Here is a 20,001-nt window from a genome sequence, read left to right on the forward strand (position 1 = left end):
GAACATCTTTGGAGGGAGCCGAAACTCCGTGTTGCTCAGCGACAGCCCCGAAACCTAACAGATCTAGAGGAGATCTGTGTGGAGGAGTGGGCCAAAATCCCTGTTGCAGTGCAAACCTGGTCAAGAACTACAGGAAACGTTTGACCTCTGTAATTGCAAACAAAGGCTTCTGTACCAAATATTAATGCTGATTTTCTCAGGTGTTCAAATACTTATGTTCAGCAGTGCAAGACAAATAAATTCTTTAAAAATCATACAATGTGATTTCCTGAATTTATTTTTTAAATTCTGTCTCTCAGAGTGGGAATGCACCTACAATGTGAATTTCAGACCCCTCCATGATTTCTAAGTGGGAGAACTTGCCCTTCTCTTCTCCATCTACACCTCCTCCCTTGGCCAACTGATACACTCCCACGGCTTCAACTATCACCTCTATGCCAACGACACACAAATTTACCTCTCCACCCCTCACCTCACCCCTTCAGTCTCCACCCGAATCACCTGCCTACTGAACGACATATCAGACTGGATGTCACTCCACTTCCTCAAATTAAACCTTTCCAAAACCGAGCTCCTAGTTTTCCCCCCAGCCCGTGCCTCCCCCCCAGCCCGTGCCCCCCCCCATCCTCTCCATCACGACCAATAACGCCACCATCAGTCCCACTCCGCAAGCCAAAGTCCTAGGTGTCACTCTAGACTCCAATCTGTCCTTCCAGCCCCATGTCCAATCGCTGGCAAATTCATGCAGGCTCCACCTCCGCAACATCTCCAAAATACGCTTGTTCCTAACCCCAGACACCACTAAACAACTCGTACACTCCCTTATAATCTCACGACTCGACTACTGCAACTCCCTCCTCTCCGGCCTACCTCATCACAGACTATCCCCGATTCAGTCTATCCTGAACTCAGCGGCCAGACTCATCCACCTTACCAACCGCTCCGTATCCGCCACCCCCCTCTGTCATTCCCTCCACTGGCTTCTGATTGCCCAACGCATAAAATTCAAACCACTAACATTGACTTACAAAGCCATTCATAATACTGCCCAAAACTACCTCACCGACCTGATATCCAAATACCACCCAACATGTACTCTTCACTCCTCACAAGACCTCCTACTCTCTAGCTCCCTGGTCTCCTCCTCCCATGCCCGACTCCAGGACTTCTCCAGGTCTTCCCCCATCCTCTGGAACTCACTACCCCAATCCATCAGACTGTCACCTACCCTCCTCACCTTTAGGCGCACCCTGAAAACCCATCTCTTCAGGGAAGCCTACCCCGCCCTTACTTAACAGTTGATCTCCTCCACTCCTCCTACCACTCCATCCCCCACAGCCACTTCCTCCTGTACCACTATCCCCTCCCTCCTAGATTGTAAGTTTCATGGAGCAGGGCCCCTCGTGTATTGTATTGTTACTGTATTGTCTCATGTACTGTCTCCCACTATAATGTACAGCTCTGAGCAAACTTTTTGGCGCTATATAAATACTGTATAATAATAATAATAATAATAATACTGTAGTTACTGAACGCAACCTTGTCTTTTATTTTTTACCTTTGTGGTAATATTATTGTGGTAATATTGTGTGACATAAAAAACTGAAACTACCACTATTTTATTCTCTAGGGCATCTGATTTTAGAAAATATATAATGTTTGGGGGTTTTGTGTAATCTTCAGGCCTAAAATTATTTTTCAAACGTGTGCAAAAAAATGCAAAAACGGCTCTGGCAGCAAAAGGGTTAAAGGAGAAGAGCAACAGGTATTATGTAAATACTGTTTATGATTTTATAATGTAAATGGAACTGTGAATGTTCTGCTTATACAGTATGTAGTCATATCTGTCCTTGTGTTGTTTGTTTATTTCCAGACAGTCACAGTCTCAAGTATCACTTCAATGTAGTCAGCACAAAATGCACAAACCTTCCTCTGTACTCCATTGTGGGAATGATGGATAACACACAGATTGTGTGGTATAATAGTGACACCCGCAAGGCTCAGCCTCAATATGGATGGATGGAAGACCCCAGGGATCTACAGATCTGGGAGAACATCACCCAACTGGCTCAAAAATTTGAAGATCAACACCGGAGTAGTCTTCAACGCATTGAAAGAATGATAAACCTGTCTAATGGTAACAGTACAAATGTTCTGATTGGACCAACAGCTGTCAAAGAAATTTAGAATGCAGTGTGCTAAAGGGAGCCAAAGACCCCTCCACTGAACTATGGTGAAGCACAGAACAGTCTTCCAAAAGGTTATCTACTTAACTCAATTCAGTTACAAATCCCAAATGTAAGACCACGATCTGTAGCAATTAAAAAGAAAAAAAAATCTTTCCCCAGCCAAGCGGACTATTTCTTCACTATCAGGTGCAGGTGTAGTAATACCCTGTGCCAGACAAGTACATTACAGTCCCATCCTGCCCGGTGGATTGATATAGAAGGGGCTGTAATGTACTTGTCTGGAACAGGAGATTACTACACCTGCACCTGAAAGTGAAGAAATAGTCCGCTTGGCTGGGGAAAGATTTTTTTTTTCTTTTTAACCACTTTGCCCTCCCGAGGATTTACCCCCCTTAATGACCAGGCCTCTTTTTGCTACTCGGCGCTGCACTAATTCAACTGATAATTGCACGGTCATGCAATGCTGCACCGAAACTAAATTTACGTCCTTTTTTTCACACAAATACTGTAGAGCTTTCTTTCGGTGGTATTTGATCCCTGTGCGCTTTTTATTTTTCACGCTATAAACAAAAAAAGACCAAAAATTTTGAAGAAAAACAATATTTTTTACTTTCAGCTATAAAAAATATATAGTAAACTCAAAGTTAGTTATAAATTTAGGTCAAAATGTATTCTGCTACATGTTTTTGGTAAAAAAAAATCCCAGTAAGTGTATATTGATTGCTTTGTGTGAAAGTTATAGCGTCTACAAACTATGGTATAGATACTGCAATTTACGCCATTTTTTTGCTATACAGCGCTACGCTAGTTTAACAGACAATTGCGTGGTCATGCAATACGGTACATAAATGAAATTTACATCCTTTTTTTTCCCACAAATTGAGCTTTCTTTCAGTGGTATTTGATCGCCTGTGCGTTTTTTATTTTTTGCGCTATGAAAAAAAAAGCCTGACAATTTTGAGGAAAAAGAAACAAAATTTTGGACTTTTTGCTATAAAACATGTCCAGTAAAAAAAAATTTAAAAATCAAATTTAGTCATAAATTTCTGCCAAAATGCATTCTGCACCATGTTTTTCCTAAAAAAAAAATCCCAATACATGTAAATTAATTAGTTTACGTGAAAGTTATAGCGTTTACAAATGGCGCGAAAGATACTGGGATTTTTAATTTTTTTTTATACTAATAATGGTGGCGATCAGCGACTTATGGCGGCGATCAGTGACTTATGGCGGCGATCAGCGACTTATGGCAGGACTGCGGGACTGCGGCGTACATTCTGACAGTGGGGGGCAACTGACTTGGGGTCACTGACATCCCTAGTGACACCAATATAGTGATCAGTGCAAAAAAAAAACACTGACACTGTACTAATGGCACTGGGGAGGAAGGGGTTAACTTTATTATTCAGTGAAAGGGTTAACTGTGTGAGGGGAGTGTTTTACTAGGGGGCGGGGGTCTAAGTCTATGAGAGAGAAATGTTAACGAACAGTAATGGCAATTTTCTAAGCTAATAGACAAGGGATTGGTATAGGGGGCGGGGGTTATTGCCCTGAAAAATATATAACAAAGTTAAAAGCATATTTTGAAAAGTTCATTTAGCAGGGAGAAGTACATTTTAACATTTTCAATACCAGGAATTTTCACCTCCTTCCAGCCCAGGCCAATTTCTTGCTTTTAGCGCTGCCACATTTTGAATATCAATTGTACAGTCATGCAACATTGTACCCAAATGAAATTTTTCCCATTTTTGACACAAAGAGAGCTTTCTCTTGGTGGTATTTAATCACCATTGGGTTTTTTATTTTTTGCTAAATAAATGAAAACACACACACATTTTTCTTAGTTTCTGTTATAAAATTTTGCAAATAAATAATCTTTTTTCATAAATTTAGGCTGAAATGTATACCGCTGCATTTATTTGGTAAAAATAACCCAGATGAGTGTATATTATTTAGCCTGTAGGAAAGGTAGAGAGTCCACAAACTATGGTATATATGTGTATCTGCAAATCAATCAATATTGATGTCCTGATGGCTTGCTTCATTTCTAGAAGCCCCAAAATGCTAGGACAGTACAAATACACCCCAGATGACCCCTTTTTGGAAAGTAGACAGTCAAAAATATTTAGTAAAAGGCATGCTAAGTTTTTTCAAGTTGTAATTGTTTTGTCACAATTTTTTAGAAAATGCAGAAATTATAAAAAAATAGTTTTTCACAATTTTGTTTAAATACTCTCACCAGTGCCGTACAGCGTCATCATATAACTGGTATGGTGATGATCAGAGGCACTGACTGGTTACAGTATGTAAATAAATAAATAATTTTTCTAAATTTTTTTGTTCTTTTTTTTCTTTCTTACATTTTTTTTAAATACTGTGATCAGTGAAGTACAGTGTTACCATAGTAACACTGTACAACTCTGGGGAGGTGATCAGGATTTTTTGTTACACACTATTAATTGCTTATAACAGCTAATCATATGGTACAGATGGCCTGTGATTGGCTCTGTCTCTACCATGTGATCACTATGATCACAGAGATCATCACAATAGTACACAGTGAATGGCATGAATAGAGCCCATGCATTGTGTACAATTGCCATGTGATCTGCTGTGATTGTTCACAACAATCACATGGTACCAGCAGTGTTCCAGTACAACAGAGCTGCTGCCTGGTGGGCCAGGAAAGTAGGGTGAGTTTGAACCCCCTTATGAACCATACCAGACCACAAACCCTCAACATATTAGATACCTTGCCAGGGGACCACTACCAAAGTACCTTGTCTCCTTGTTGATGATAACAAGGGTCTCTACCCCTCAACCCTGGCCCAGTGGTTGTGGGGGCCTAAGGGCAGGGTGCTTATATGAATTTGGAAGCACTCTTTAACAAAAAGGGGGCCTCCAGATACCATCTCTAACGTGAATGAGTAAGAAGTGCATTATCCTACCTATTCACATAAAAAGGTTAATAAAGACACTTACAACAGCTGCATTAAAAAAAATTAATAATCACATGTGACTGACAAAGTATTTGTTTCAGTGGACATTTTTGTGAACAACTGTGTAAGTATCTGAATTTGTCTTTGTATCAGCCTCTTGCAATCCACTGGTGAGCTATATTTACATGTGCTGACAAGGAACATGCAAACTAGAGAAGAGAGGTGAGCCTGCCAGTTTCTTGCTACTCATTAATTTTCCAGTCATCAAGCTGGGGGAAAGTAGGTGACACTAATGTATTCCCTAATTGTACCAAAAACGTGATGTCATCTGACTGGATGTGCTTTCTGTAAGAGATGCATGAATTACAAATCATATGGCTTATGTGCATTTAAATCAGTCTTTCTCAACCTTTCTAACCCTGAGCCTAAGACTCCTTCCATATAGATGGTTAAAAAGATCAGTGGTTACTTATCTGAGAGGAACCCCTGGTAGCTTCTGGAGGTACCCTGGTTGAGAAAGGTTGATTTACAGTTGCAAGAAAAAGTATGTGAACCTCTTTGGAATTACGTGGAGTTTTGCATGAATTGGGCATAAAATGTGCTCTGAACGTCATCTAAGTCACAACAATAGAAGAACACAGTCTGCTGAACATAATACTACACAAACATTAGATGTTGCCATGGTTTAATTGCACATAACATGTAAACATTCACAGTGCAGGGAGGAAAAACTATGTGAGGCCCTAGCTTAATGACTTCTCCCAGAGCTAATTGGAGCCAGGAGTGAGACAACCTTGACTTCAATCAGTGTGATGATATTGGATGTGTTGCTGACAGCTGTCCTGCCCTTAAAAAACACACACCTGTTTTGGGTTTACTGGTTTCAAGAAGCACTGTCTGATGTGAACCATGCCTCGCAGAAAAGAGCTCTCAGAAGACCTACGATCAACAATTGTTGACTTGCATGAAGATAGAAAGGGTTACAAAAGTATCTCCAAAAGCCTTGATGTTCATGTGTACACGATAAGACAGACTGTCTACAAATGGAGAAAGTTTAGCACTGTTGCTACTCTCCCTAGGCATGGTCGTCCTGTAAAAATGACTGCAAGAGCACAGCGCAGAATGCTGCATGAGGTAAAGAAGAATCCCAGAGTGTCAGCTAAAGACCTACAGAAATCTCTGGCACATGCTAACATTTTTGTTGACACATCTACAATAAGGAAAACATTAAACAAGAATGGAGTACATGGGAGGACACCACGGAGGAAGCCATTGCTGTCCAAAAAGAATATTGCAGCACGTTTGAAGTTTGCAAAAGAGCACCTGGATGTTCCACAGCACTACTGGCAAAATATACTGTGGACAGATGAAACCAAGATTGAGTTGTTTGGGAAGAACACACAACACTATGTGTGGAGAAAAAAAGGCACAGCACAGCATCAAAACCTCATCTCCACTGTAAAACATGGCGGAGGGAGCATCATGGTTTGGGGCTGCTTTGCTGCCTCAGGGCCTGGACGGATTGTTGTCATTGATGGGAAAATGAATTCCAGAGTTTATCAAGACATTTTGTAGGAAAATGTACGACCATCTGTCCGCCAACTGAAGCTCCGCAGAGGATGGGTGATGCAACAGGACAATGACCCAATGCATACAAGTAATTCAACAAAACAATGGCTGCAACAGCACAGAATACGCCTTCTGGAGTGACCCAGTCAGAGTCCTGACCTCAACCCGATTGAAATGCTGTGGCATGACCTTAAGAGAGCGATTCACACCAGACATCCCAAGAATATTGCTACACTGAAACAGTTTTGTGAAGAGGAGTGGTCCAAAATGACTCCAGATCGTTGTGCAGGTCTGATCTGCAACTACAGGAAACGTTTGGTTGAGGTTATTGCTGCCAAAGGAGGGTCAACCAGTTATTAAGCCCAAAGGTTCACATACTTTTTCCTCCCTGCACTGTGAATGTTTACATGTTATGTGCAATGAAACCATGGCAACATCTAATGTTTGTGTAGTATTATGTTCAGCAGACTGTGTTCTTCTATTGTTGTGACTTAGATGACGTTCAGAGCACATTTTATGCCCAATTCATGCAAAACTCCACGTAATCCCAAGGGGTTCACATACTCTTTCTTGCAACTGTATATTAGAGACCATGATCTTCGTCAGCATTCACCTGGTCATTACCAATCTCACAGGAATAGATATATTAAAAGCAAGCAAAGAAACATCCAATAGTGCAGAATTTTAGTTTATTTCCATAAGAAAGTTAAAATTCCACTCACAAGTTCATAGAGACATGTCACAGGCTATTAGCATACTCGACTTTCCAGAAAAGCATCTAAGGTTTGCCCAGCGTGATGAGATCCCTGCCTGCAGGCTATACTGTGTGTGTGTATATTGCACATTTCCAAAAGGAAACTGAATATTGGGGGGGGGGGGTCTGTTTATGATAAGGGTTATGGTAGGAGGTTATATGATATTTGATTTGTTATGCCATATTCGAAGCGCTTCACCAGTATTTCATTATACACAATCAAGTCCTCGACTGTCAAACAGACACCAAGGGCATGTTTCAGGGAGGACTCTGGGACATACAAGGTACATCTGAGGTAATTTGGTTATTTTCCTGCAGACTGTATTGAGCAGTTTTTAAAACAGCTAATAGAAGTAAATACCTCCTGATGAAATTAATATTGTCATTTTCTGAAAAGCCCTACCTACAGTTAACTTGTCTAAATGGTTAGCACTTCCACCTGGCAGTACTAGGGTTGTTTGTTCGAAATCCCAACCAGAGCACCACCTGCCTGGAGTTTACATGTTCTCCCTGTGCCTGCGTGGGTTTCCTCCAGATACTCTGGTTTCCTCCCACACTCCAAAGACATGCTGGTAGGTTAATTGGCTCATGTCTAAATTGGCCCTAGTATGTGAATGTAAGTTAGGGACCTTAGATTACATGCTTCTTGAGGGTTAGGTACTGATGTGAATGTACAATATATATATATATATATATGTAAAGCGCTGTGTAAATTGACGGCGCTATATAGATACTTGAAATAAATCATTTTAATATGTGATATTCCAATAACTAACTTATTTTTTTTCTTTTGCAGATTTGCACACTTATCAGATAAAATTCGAATGTGTTCTGTTTGATGATGGCAGTATTGGTGGACACACAGTGTTCGGATATAACGGGAGAGATTTTATCTTCTTTGATAAGTATCAATTATTGTATATCCCTGCAACTGAAACAGCACAGATATTAACTCAAGAATGGAACAAGGATCAGTCTAAAGCATGTGCAGAAAAAAACTTTGCAGAGCAGCACTGCGTTGAGTGGATTAAAAGATACAGCAAACAAGTGAGAGAGAAAATAAAGATCAAAGGTGAGCTCAGCTTAAAGTGATTGTAAAAGCTTGTTTTATTTTCATTAAAAGTAACAAACAGGTGTATACTTACCTGTTCTGTGTAATGGTATTGCACAGAATGGCCCTAAACCTCCTCTTCTTGGGTCCCCCGCTGGCTCTCTCAGCTCTTCCTCTTCTTGGTGTGCCACCATAAGAAGTCACTTATGATGGTAGCAAGCCTGTGGGGCACTATGCTTCAATTATGAATGAACACAGAAATGATCGGTACTGATCGCTCACTGTGTTCATTCAGGAATAGAAGGGGCCAGTAAATATGACATATTTCTTGGCCCCCACTCTCCACCATGAAACAGTTCTCCTATGCGCCCCTGCAGCAGCTGGCAGGAGGGAGTGGAGGAGAAGCTGGTAACACTGCTGGAGAGTAGGGGCACACAGGACCAAGATAGCAGGGGGAAGGGGTAGGGATGATCAGAGCAGAGGGTGATCAGAGTGGCAGGTGATAGAGGCACTCATACTGGAATTAATTCTCCTGTGGCTCCCCCTGCAGTGCAGCCAGCAAAAGGGAAAGGCACATTAGCTGGATATGCTGTGGGGGAGTCACAGGAGAATCAGTTCCAATGAAAAGGCAATAGAGCCATCCTCCTGCGTGGCAGGTGCCCACTGCCCAGGCCCCACTGTTGAACTAATGGGGCCCAGGCCCTGTACAGGAGGGTCAGCTGTACCCCCTTACCCGTGGCCCTGGTATGGATAGACACACCTGGTGGGGCTTGGCTCCAGCTCCCTCCTCACAAGATTTGATTGGCAGCAGGAGCCAATGGCTTCTGCTGCTGCCTCTGTCCTGTGAATGCAGGGAAAGAGGTGAGAGCTGCTGCAGACAGGCACAGCGCTGGATCAAGTGAGGTAAGCATTTGGGGGATACAAGTGAGGTAAGCATTTGGGGGAGATACAAGTGAGGTAAGCATTTGGGGGGGATACAAATGCTGGGACATTTTTACCTTAAAGTAAGTGTTGCCTATCAGTGCCCATCAGTGCCTATCAGTGCATCTTCATTAGTGCACATCAGTGAAAGAGAAAAATTAATTATTAACAAAGTGTAAGAAGAAAAAAACTTTATTTTTTCAAAATTCGAAAAAAAACATAAATAATGATATATACAAATATAAAATAAAAATGTAAAAAATGTTTTTGAAAAATTATAATTTTTGGTTATAAACTAATGTGGTTCATTTTTTTTAACTAAAAAGATAACTGAATAAATTTTGGCCAAGATTTATGAAGAAAGATTATTTATTTGCAAAATTTTATAAGAAAAACACTTTTTTTCAAAACTTTTGGACTTTTTCATTTATATAGCAAAAAAAAAAAAATTCCAGTGGTGAATAAATACCATTAAAATTAAGTTGTATCTGTCTCAAAAAAATGCTGACAAATTCATATGGGTACAGTGTTGCATGGCCGCGCAATTGTTAAATAAATTGTGATAGCACTGAAAGCTGAAAATTGGCCTAGACTGGAAGGGGGTGAAAGTGTCCCGACTTGAAGTGGTTAAAGTACATGCCTGGAAGTGCTCATCTTCAACATAAAGTACACGTCATGAGAGAAATATGCCATTGCTTAAAATGCTAGTTGCTTAGTCATCAGACGGATCTTGATGGCTTCAAAATTTTATTAGCTTTCATTTTAGAAATGCTTTCTTTCTCTTAGCTAAAAAATGTACAACCTCGTACAACCATTCTCCGTATTTCTGTAATGTCATACACATAGTTATGCAAGTTATTTAGTTTAGCTGCAGAAATTACATCCTAGGCATTTGGTTACACAAAGTCATATTCATTAAAGAGCCCTTACTTCTAAAGAGACCCTGTCAGTGTGCCCATTCAGAGAAAAGGATAGCTTTAAAGCCCATCTCTGAGCACAACCTAACTCCCCTCCCCCGCCCGCACAAACCCATTCAGTCATTTCTTTAAAGGAAAATGTGCTTTTTACACACGGTAAAATAATAATTTCAGGACTGAAGATTAGTTAAAATCTATAAATAATATACTATTATACTAAACCTCCCTCAACACTTTTTTCTTTTGATCTAGCTACTACCGAAGAGGTCACTAAGGTTTTCTCAGAAGCCCGTCTCACTACCTGCCCCCTGGATCCTGTCCACTCACAACTACTATGGTCACCCTCTTCTTCCATCCTACGCTCCCTCACTCACATCTTCAATCCTTCCCTCTCTACTGGTGCCTTCCCCTCCCCTCTAAAGCATGCGCACATCACTCCCATACTTAAAAAGCCCTCCCTGGACCCCACTAACCTGAACAACTTAAGACCCATCTCCCTGCTTCCATTTACCTCTAAACTCCTAGAATGCTTAGTCTACATTCCTGAGCTCCCACCTCACCGACAACAACCTTCTTGACCCTTTACAGTCTGGCTTTCGATCACTACACTCCACTGAAACTGCCATACTATAACTCACTAATGATCTACTAACAGCTAAACCCAATGGCCACTGCTCTGTACTCTTACTACTTGACCTCTCTGCGGCTTTTGATACGGTTGACCATCCTGTCCTCCTCAAAAAACTCCACTCTCTTGGCCTCAGAGACTATGCTCTCTCCTGGTTCTCCTCCTACCTATCGCAGCGCTCCATCAGTGTTACCTATAACGCTGCCTCCTCCTCTTCACTCACTCTTTCTGTTGGGGTCCCTCAAGGTTCTGTCCTTGGACCCTTCTCTTCTCCATCTACACCTCCTCCCTTGGTCACTTGATAACCTCCCATGGCTTTAAGTACCATCTCTATGCTGATGACACACAAATCTATCTTTCTACCCCTCACCTCATCCCTTCAGTCTCCTCTCGCATTACTAACCTACTAAGTGACATATCGGCATGGATGTCACTCCACTTCCTCAAACTCAATCTTTCCAAAACTGAGCTCTTAGTATTCCCCCCAGCCCGTGCCCCCTCCCCTGACTTCTCCATCAAGATCAATAACACAATCATCAGTCCCTCCCCTCATGCCAGGGTACTAGGTGTAATCCTAGACTCCCATCTGTCCTTTCACCCCCAAATCCAATCACTGTCCAAATCTTGTAGACTTCATCTCCGCAGCATCTCCAAGATACTGCCGTTCCTAACCCCAGAAACCCTTGTTATATCTCGCCTTGACTATTGTAACTCCCTCCTCATTGGCCTACCTCATCGCAGGCTATCCCCTCTTCAGTCTGTCATGAATGCTGCTGCCAGACTCATCCATCTTACTAACTGTTCTGTATCTGCCACCCCTCTCTGGCAATCCATCCACTGGCTTCCCGTTGTCCAACGGATAAAATTCAAAACATTAACAATAACGTATAAAGCCATTTATAACTCTGCCCCAAATTACATCACCGATCTTGTCTCCAAATATCACCCAAACCACACTCTCTGCTCCTCGCAAGACCACCTACTCTCTATCTCCCTTGTCTCCTCCTCCCATGCTCATCTCCAGGATTTCTCCAGAGCTTCCCCCATCCTCTGGAACTCTCTACCCCAATTTATCAGACTATCGCCTATTCTGCTCACTTTTAGGCGATATCTGAAAACCTATCTCTTCAGGGAAGCCTATCCTGCCCTCAGCTAATAATGGACTCTTCTACTCTTCCAACCAGTCCATCCCCCCACAGTTACTACCTTTTGTATTACTAGCCCCTCCCTCCTAAATTGTAAGCTCCAAGGAGCAGGGCCCTCCTATCCCTCATGTATTGAACTGTATTGTTGCTGTATTGTCTCCCGGTATATTGTAAAGCGCTGAGCAAACTGTTGGCGCTATATAAATCCTGTATAATAATAATAATTTAAAATCCCCAAACAGAATACAGTATATTATCTGAAAGCTGAGACTCTGGAAAATAAAATGATGGTAGTTCTACTTGTTTGTCACATGATATCAAGCACAAATGTTCAGGAAACAAACATTTTTTTTTCTAATCAATTTATTATTGTAAATTTTATACATACATTATACATTTTTTCAACATACATAACAAACATACTAATGGAAACATGCATATGCAAACATACAATGCATTGATCAGTTGTGTACTATATTATCATTGTAGTAACATACTATAGTGGTGCTACACTGTTAACAACAAAAGGGTGAACTTTCAGTTTTAGAGTTTTAGTTATTTTTGTCTTTTCAATAAAGGGAGCATTGTCCCACAATAGTTCATTTTAATGTTCACCAATGCGTTATATTAAGAATTTTTTTGCCTGCGTAAGCTCACGTGTGGGGGGTGCTTAACAATTTTTTAGGATTTTTAAGTACTTCGGTGTATATTAACTTTTTTACACTTTTTTCATGTAAATTTACTGCTATAATGTAGAGCAGGGGGTCTCCAAACTTTTCAATCAAAGCACTGGTTAACTGTCCTCCAGACTTTAGGGGGGCTGGACTGTGGTTAGCAGGAATAAAAAAAGTTATATGGTGCCTGTGGTCAGTAGGAGGACGAATTGTACTCCACAATGGTATTTTTTTTTTCATTTTTTTTTTCTTGAAGTCTCGTGGTGTAGTGAACACACTCACAACACTAGCACCCAGTGCAAAAAAAAAAAGTGAGCACACAAAAAGTGAAGCACACAAAAAAGTGCACAGGTTGTAAATCTGGCCCTCCTCCAAAGAGGAAGGGCCCTAGCTCTGATCCCCTGGGGTGCAAGGCTCCTGATGGGGACTAAGACACTCACTAGATCACCCGGCTGAAACCAGGTGGACCCCTTTCTTCAGGAGGCCTGCCGAAGCAAGGCCACCTGAGTATTAAGTGGGGCTCCCCTGAAGGGATACCCCATGAGAGGAGGAGACCTTGACCAAAAGGGCACTTTCCTCACCCCCCCCAAACCTTCACTACTAATCAGGGAAAGTGAAAGTGCGTACAGCGCTGTGCAAAAAGTGCAAGTGACAAAGAACATGAAAAAAAAGTGAAGGGGGAAGTGGATAAGCATTTCGTGCCATAATGGGTATTAGTGATAGGAATAGTGCCCCATTGTTGGTTCAAATCTGTGAGGGGAATTCCCAAGGGCCAGATAAAGACATTCTAAGGGCCACATCCGGCCCGCAGGATTCAGTTTGGAGACCATTGAACCTGTCCAATAGCACTCTATGTGATAGCATACATATTGTCACAGGTATTCTTTATTGACACATCAGGGGTCTGTTAGAGCCCTGATGTCTCCCCTACACTCCACTGAAATGTATGGTGTGCTGATCATGCTCTAGCTTCTTCCCCAGCCATTGTGGTCTGGCAAAATTACAACAGAACTTGGAAGTAAGAAAATCCTCACTGCTGCTGGCTTCTTACTAGCCAGGGGAGATAAGCAAATGGATGTTCACTGCTCTCTCTCAACTCCAGCTGGCAACACACACCATGTGGGTCCCAGGAAACATGGTGGAGGATTTGCAAGTTTTGAGGGTCTGTGTAAGCAACCTGTTGGCTGTACAGCCACAGTATTCCTTCCATTTGAACGCCAGCAGTTGATTTGTGACCCCCACTGCTACCAACGAATGACATATGTTTATGGCAATAAAAGTATTTTAAGGGAATGTACAGTCTTTGTTTATATTCTTTAGATAAACACATGAATGGGATTAGAGTAATGTTAATAATTTTTATGAAATGTATGTTGTTTCTATATACAGTTTACAATTATATATGTACATGGAAGCAGCTATATTTGTGTATTGTGCACAGCTTCTGCTTCCAATTTTGTAGTGCTACAAGAAGGTTGTTCTTTAGTTCCTTCTCATATTGCAACTCAAATGCTGGCCATGCACGGCTCAAATTCCTATGAATCAGCTGAATTTTGAGCTGTGGTTGGTCGTGCTGTCAGCACCCAGCATGGCAAACCTGGATTGGGAAATTGAGGCAGCTGGGTGGAAAAAAGATGGCTGAACATTGACTGCGACAGATCATCTGTAACCATTTTCTAGGTAATCTGGCAGCCATGGGTGTCATGCAAAAGCTGGCAGGAGTAGAGTCGTCCATCCAATCAACCCGAAATGTTTTGTTGGTTTAAAGTTCAAGTCAAGATAAAGTAACAATGCTCCCTTGCAATGGGGGGAGAGTTGGGAAGGGTTAATTGCTTATTTATGTCTAGGGAAATTGGAAAAGTAATTTTGCATCCCCAATCCTCCTTTCCTGCAGGCTTCTTTGTATGGCTAGACTAGTCCAAGCAGCCTCTTCTCTCCTGTAGTCTGCATTGGACATGAGGACAGAGGGAGTGCTGTCAGCTGGGGGAGAGGAAAATTGTGTAAGTAAAAGTGCTTTTTTCCATATGTAGACAGGAATGAGAATGTATCATTGGGGTGAAGGTGCAGACCTTCTGTAATGGAGGGTTATTACTTTTTTAAAGTTGGACTTTAGCAAAAGAATGCACTCTCTGTTTGTCTGATATCTTATCTCAACAGTTGTTAAGCAGAGAGGAGCGGACTACATTGAGACACACTGAGCTCTCTAGTGGCAAACAATATTTAACTACTTCCCACCTGGCCTACAGACAAATGATGGCTGGGCAGAAGCACTGTTATCCTGGGTGGACATCATATGACATCCTCACAGGATCGCGCCTCACACGCACCGCACGGGCCATGCTGTGGAGCAACCTGCATCTGCTGTGTCCACCAGACATAGCAGATGACAGATCAGTGTACCAGGCCACTGGCAGTACCATGTAATCACAGTGACCAATGACAGCAGATCACATGGCAATTGTTCACAAAGAATGAATTATATTCATGCCTTTCGTTGTAAACTATTGTATTGGTCTCTGTGATTTATCACAGTGATCACATGGTACAGACAGGGCCAATCACAGCCCATCTGTACCAAGTGATTAGCTATGGCTAATCACAATAATACACATTGAATGAATGGATTTCATTCAGAAAAACTGGTTGTTTATAACAGTGATTATAGTAATACAATATTACTATGGTCACACTAGATTGCTCTGGTCACAGGATTTAAAAAAAAATAAAAAAAAGTAATATAAAGAAAGAAAAATAGTTTAAAAATTGAAAATAAAATTATTAGAATTGTTTTTTCTTTTTTTACATACTGTCACCAGTCAGTGTCCCTGACCACCACCACGCCAGTTATATAATGATGCTGTACTGCACTGGAGATAGTATATAAAAAAAGGTGAAAAAAGACAATTTTTAAAAACTTCTTCATTTTCCAAAAAATTTTTTAAAAACTTGCCTCTTACTAAATACCTTAGACTGTCTACTTTCCAAAATTTGGGGGGTATTTGTACTGTCCCGCCATTTTTGGGCCTCAAGAATTGAGACAGATCAGTACATCAGGATGGAACACACACACACACACACACACACACACACACACACACACACACACACACACACACACACACACACACACACACACACACACACACACACACACACACACACACACACACACACACACACACACACACACACACACACACACTATATATATATACACCATAGTTTGTGGACTCTATAACTTTCCTACAGGCTAAATGATATACAATGATTTGGGTTATTTTTACCAAACAAATGTGAAATGAGATTATTTACAACATTTTACAACAGAAATTAAAAAAAATAGTTTTTTTTTAAATTTTCAGTTTTTTTGTTTATTTAGTAAAAAAAACTAGTGATGATTAAATACTACCAAAAGAAAGCTCTATTTGTGTGAAAAAAATGATAAAAATTTCATTGGTTCACAGTGTTTCATGAAAACGCAATTGTCATTGAAAATATGACAGTGCTAAAAAATTAAAATAGGCCTGGGCTAGAAGGGGTGAAAGTGTACAGTATTGAAGTAATTAATACAAAATCATAATTATGAAATAGTACACATTTTAAAATGCAAAAGACAAAAATAAAAGAAAAAAGACAAAAAGAAAAATTACTAAGATGTAAAGAAAACAGTTAGTAATTAAAATATGTGCTACCTAAAAATACACATTACTTTCTCTTTAAAATTTGATGAAGTATCTTCTGTACAATGTAGTTAGAAGTTGTATATTCAATGAATGGCATATATGAATTCTTAAAAAAAATTCATTGGTGCCATATAAAGATATTTTACTTTTAAGCATTACTTGTTTATTTTATTTATATTGTTTTGAATTGTTTTGCATACAGCGCATTTAGAAGTGAAGGTGTGGGGCCGCCGTCAGTCGGATGATGTGACCAGACTTCATTGCCTGGTGTACGGGTTTCACCCCCGACCTGTGGATGTGAAGTGGATGAGGAATGGGGTGGATCATGTTCCTTCAGATGAAATGACTCCAATTCTCCCCCATCCTGATGGCACCTATCAGACCAGAGTCAGTGTGGAAGTCCCAACCAAGGAGGGAGACACTTACTCCTGTCATGTGGACCACAGCAGCCTGGAGGAGACTCTCACTGTGAAAGTGGATTTAGAAGGTATATACTGTGAAGAGCTAAACATATATTTGGTTTGCCTTCTCTGGTTCCTACCTCCCCCTTTCATCAGTAGGCTAATGACATTTTTAAATAAAATTGATCCATTTTCATTAGACACCCTATTTTTGACCCAGTGATGTCATCACACAGTCTCTGTGGTTTTTTATACAATGAAGGCAGATCATGGTTGGTGGAAGGCACTGACAGGGTGTTGCACCTTAGTATTCCTTTCAAGGATAAGCCAAACTGCCTTGGGTTTGTTTCGATTGGGATTCAAACGCAACTCCCACTGAAATCAATGGGAGCCAAATCTGTCAAATCAAAAATGCCAACTTTCTGGACATCAGCCCATTGCTATTTTTTGACAACCCCTTACCCATTAAGGCAATGGATTTTCACAAACGAACATGGGAGTGGGCACTGCCCTGGGGAATATGTACCAATATGATTTTTTTTTAAATTACACTCAGCCAGAAGAATTTATTTTTTAAAATGTTTAATGTGAAACATTAAAAAAATGCCCAGTTCCTTTAAATATCATTATATACTCAAGCCTGAGGATAGCTCCGAGCTCCCAGTTTGGGGACAGCTCTCAGTGTGGGAGATATAAGGTCTCTCCCAAGAGTCATAGAAGCCCCAGCCAGGAGCCAAGAGACAGGAGGTGCCACCCAGGGGTCAGGTCGGCTCCTATCGGGGTGTCAGGAGAAGCCCTCTCCAGAAGCCAGAATTGGGCTATGCAGCTGGGTGCTGCAAATAAAGGCTAAAAGAGCCAAGGGAACCAGTAGAGATGGTCAAATGGACTGTAAGAAAAGCAGAGGAGCTGCCAACAAGGGAGCCAGGTGACTCAGTATTTTCTTTGTTCATATTGGTGTGGAAGAACCACCTCATGGGCAACTAATGCGCTTGTGAACTTTTCCATTTTATGTAATATAAGGGGTCTGCCATGCCCTAAAATACAGTTCAACTCATTGAAAAAGCCCCTACCACTTCAGTATAATCTCCCCAATACCACAATACATAAACAACCAAAAAATACATAAAACAACCAAATCATATATTCACCGTACATGTATCTTCTTTCTGATAGAGATAGTAAATAAAGTATCCAGTGCTCCTATAAACGCATACAAATGAATGTACACAGTATACAAGACTGCACACAGCGCAGAGGTCTCCCTCATTATTTCCCCTGCTGATTGAATGTTCTTAGATTTTAGGGTTGGGCTATTTTCTCTATATTGTTGAACTTTAATTCCCACGATCTTATTATTCACATTGCCGCAAATGGTGAGCCATGTTTATATGAGAGAGTTATGCGACTGTTTATAAAAGGGTGAATTTTACCTTTCCTGTACATTCACCTGGTATTCACTGATTACATTTGAAATAATATCTAAGGCTCCGTTGCAGAAATGCACCACAGTCCATTTGCATGGTTCCCTATGGAACATGTTCACGCCGATGCTTTTTTGAGCTGCTGCATTTTTAGAAAGGGTCAGGGACCTTTTTAAACGCCTCCCGCCCGCCATATAAGGAAATGACGGGCGCAAGGCGGTTCTCTCTTTCTGGGAGGATGTCATATGATGTCCTCGCACGCTAACTGTGTATGTGTGACTCCAGGAGCGCGCAGCACGGTGACCGGTGGTGCGCTGTGTCCCTAGGACACAGCGAATCACTGATCAATGGAAAGAGCCAAAGACGTTGGCTCGGTCATGTGATCAGCTGTGTCCAATCACAGCTGATCGCATGTAAATAGGGAAATGCCGGTAATCTGCATTTCTCTCCTCATGAGCTGTCACGCTGACAGCTCATGAGGACAGGAGAGCCGGTAATCGGCATTACTCAGAGGGGACATGTACACTGATCATCAGTGTACCCTGATAATCAGTGTGACCTGATGATCAGTGTAGCCCCAGCATTGCCACCTGTCAGTATCCATCAATGCCAGCTGTCAGTGCTCATCAATGCCACCTGCCAGTGCCCATCAGTGCCACATCAATGCCACATATCAGTGCCTACCAGTGCACATCAATGCTACATATCAATGCCTATCAGTGCCGCCTATCAGTGCCACCTATCAGTGCCATGTATGAGTGATGCCTGTCAATGCCCAACAGTGCCACCTATCAGTGCAGCCTATCAGTGCCCATCCCTGCAGCCACATTAGCGCACATGAGTGAAGGAGAAAAATCACGTATTTACAAAAACTAAGAAAAAACATTTTTTTTCAAAATTTTCAGTTGTTTTTGGTTTGTTTAGCAAAAAATAAAAAACCCAGAGGTGATTAAATACCACCAAAAGAAAGCTCTATCTGTCTCCAAAAAATGATAAAAATTTCATATGGGTACAGTTGCATGATCGCGCAATTGTCATCCAAAGTGGAAGCTTAAAATTGGCCTGGGCAGGAAGGGGGTATAAGTACCCTGTAGGCAAGTGGTTAAAAGCAAAAAGAAGCGTTTTGGCTACAATGGAGTTCAATGGCTGAAATGCATGGTAGTGTGTTTTTGCCGCATTTTGCATTTTTATTTTGCCCAGCAAAAAAAAAAATTCCACTTTAACAAACAAAAGAGCTGAACATAACGTAAAACGCGGTAAAAATGCCTCAAGTTTGCATCAAAAACGCATGTAGAAAAACGCAAAACGAACTGCGAAAAGCACTGTAAAATGGACAAAAAGTAAACTTCATAGGTGTGAACGGAGCCTTACAGTTCAAAATTATTGAATCATTTAATTTCATAAGGAAAATGCAACCTGGGCTCTTAAAACAGAATGATCACTTCTTGGATGATTTCTATTTAACAACTTAAAAAAAGTCAACAAACATGTTAATGGGGACTCAAACATCCTATAGCATTGTGAGTACACTCAGCACAGCCTCCATCATTGCGGGTCTGCTTTGAGTGGACTAATACCTAGTAAGGATCGTAGTCATTGATGGGACACCTTTCCAGTGTGAGTAAAATTCTACCAGGATTTCCTGATTTATCAACCATAGGTAAGCTGTGCTCCCTGTTTTGGGATTCCTACACCTTTAGGGACCTGCC

General features: G+C 41.2%; 1 protein-coding gene across 1 annotated transcript in view; it reads left to right on the forward strand.

Moving 5' to 3' along the window:
- The window catches only part of LOC149437524 (major histocompatibility complex class I-related protein 1-like), a 41,279-nt gene that overhangs the window by 18,874 nt on the left and 2,404 nt on the right, over window positions 1-20,001 (forward strand). The window contains exons 2-4 of the mRNA XM_089660876.1: window positions 1,874-2,137; window positions 8,248-8,523; window positions 16,673-16,957. Of these exons, the coding sequence (XP_089517002.1) occupies window positions 1,874-2,137; window positions 8,248-8,523; window positions 16,673-16,957 (825 nt within the window). The remainder of the gene's footprint in view (window positions 1-1,873; window positions 2,138-8,247; window positions 8,524-16,672; window positions 16,958-20,001) is intronic.

Source organism: Staurois parvus, unplaced genomic scaffold (assembly GCF_062004578.1).
Source record: "Staurois parvus isolate SC_StPar_1 unplaced genomic scaffold, SC_StPar_1.0 ptg001284l, whole genome shotgun sequence".
Classification (NCBI taxonomy): Eukaryota; Metazoa; Chordata; class Amphibia; order Anura; family Ranidae; genus Staurois; species Staurois parvus.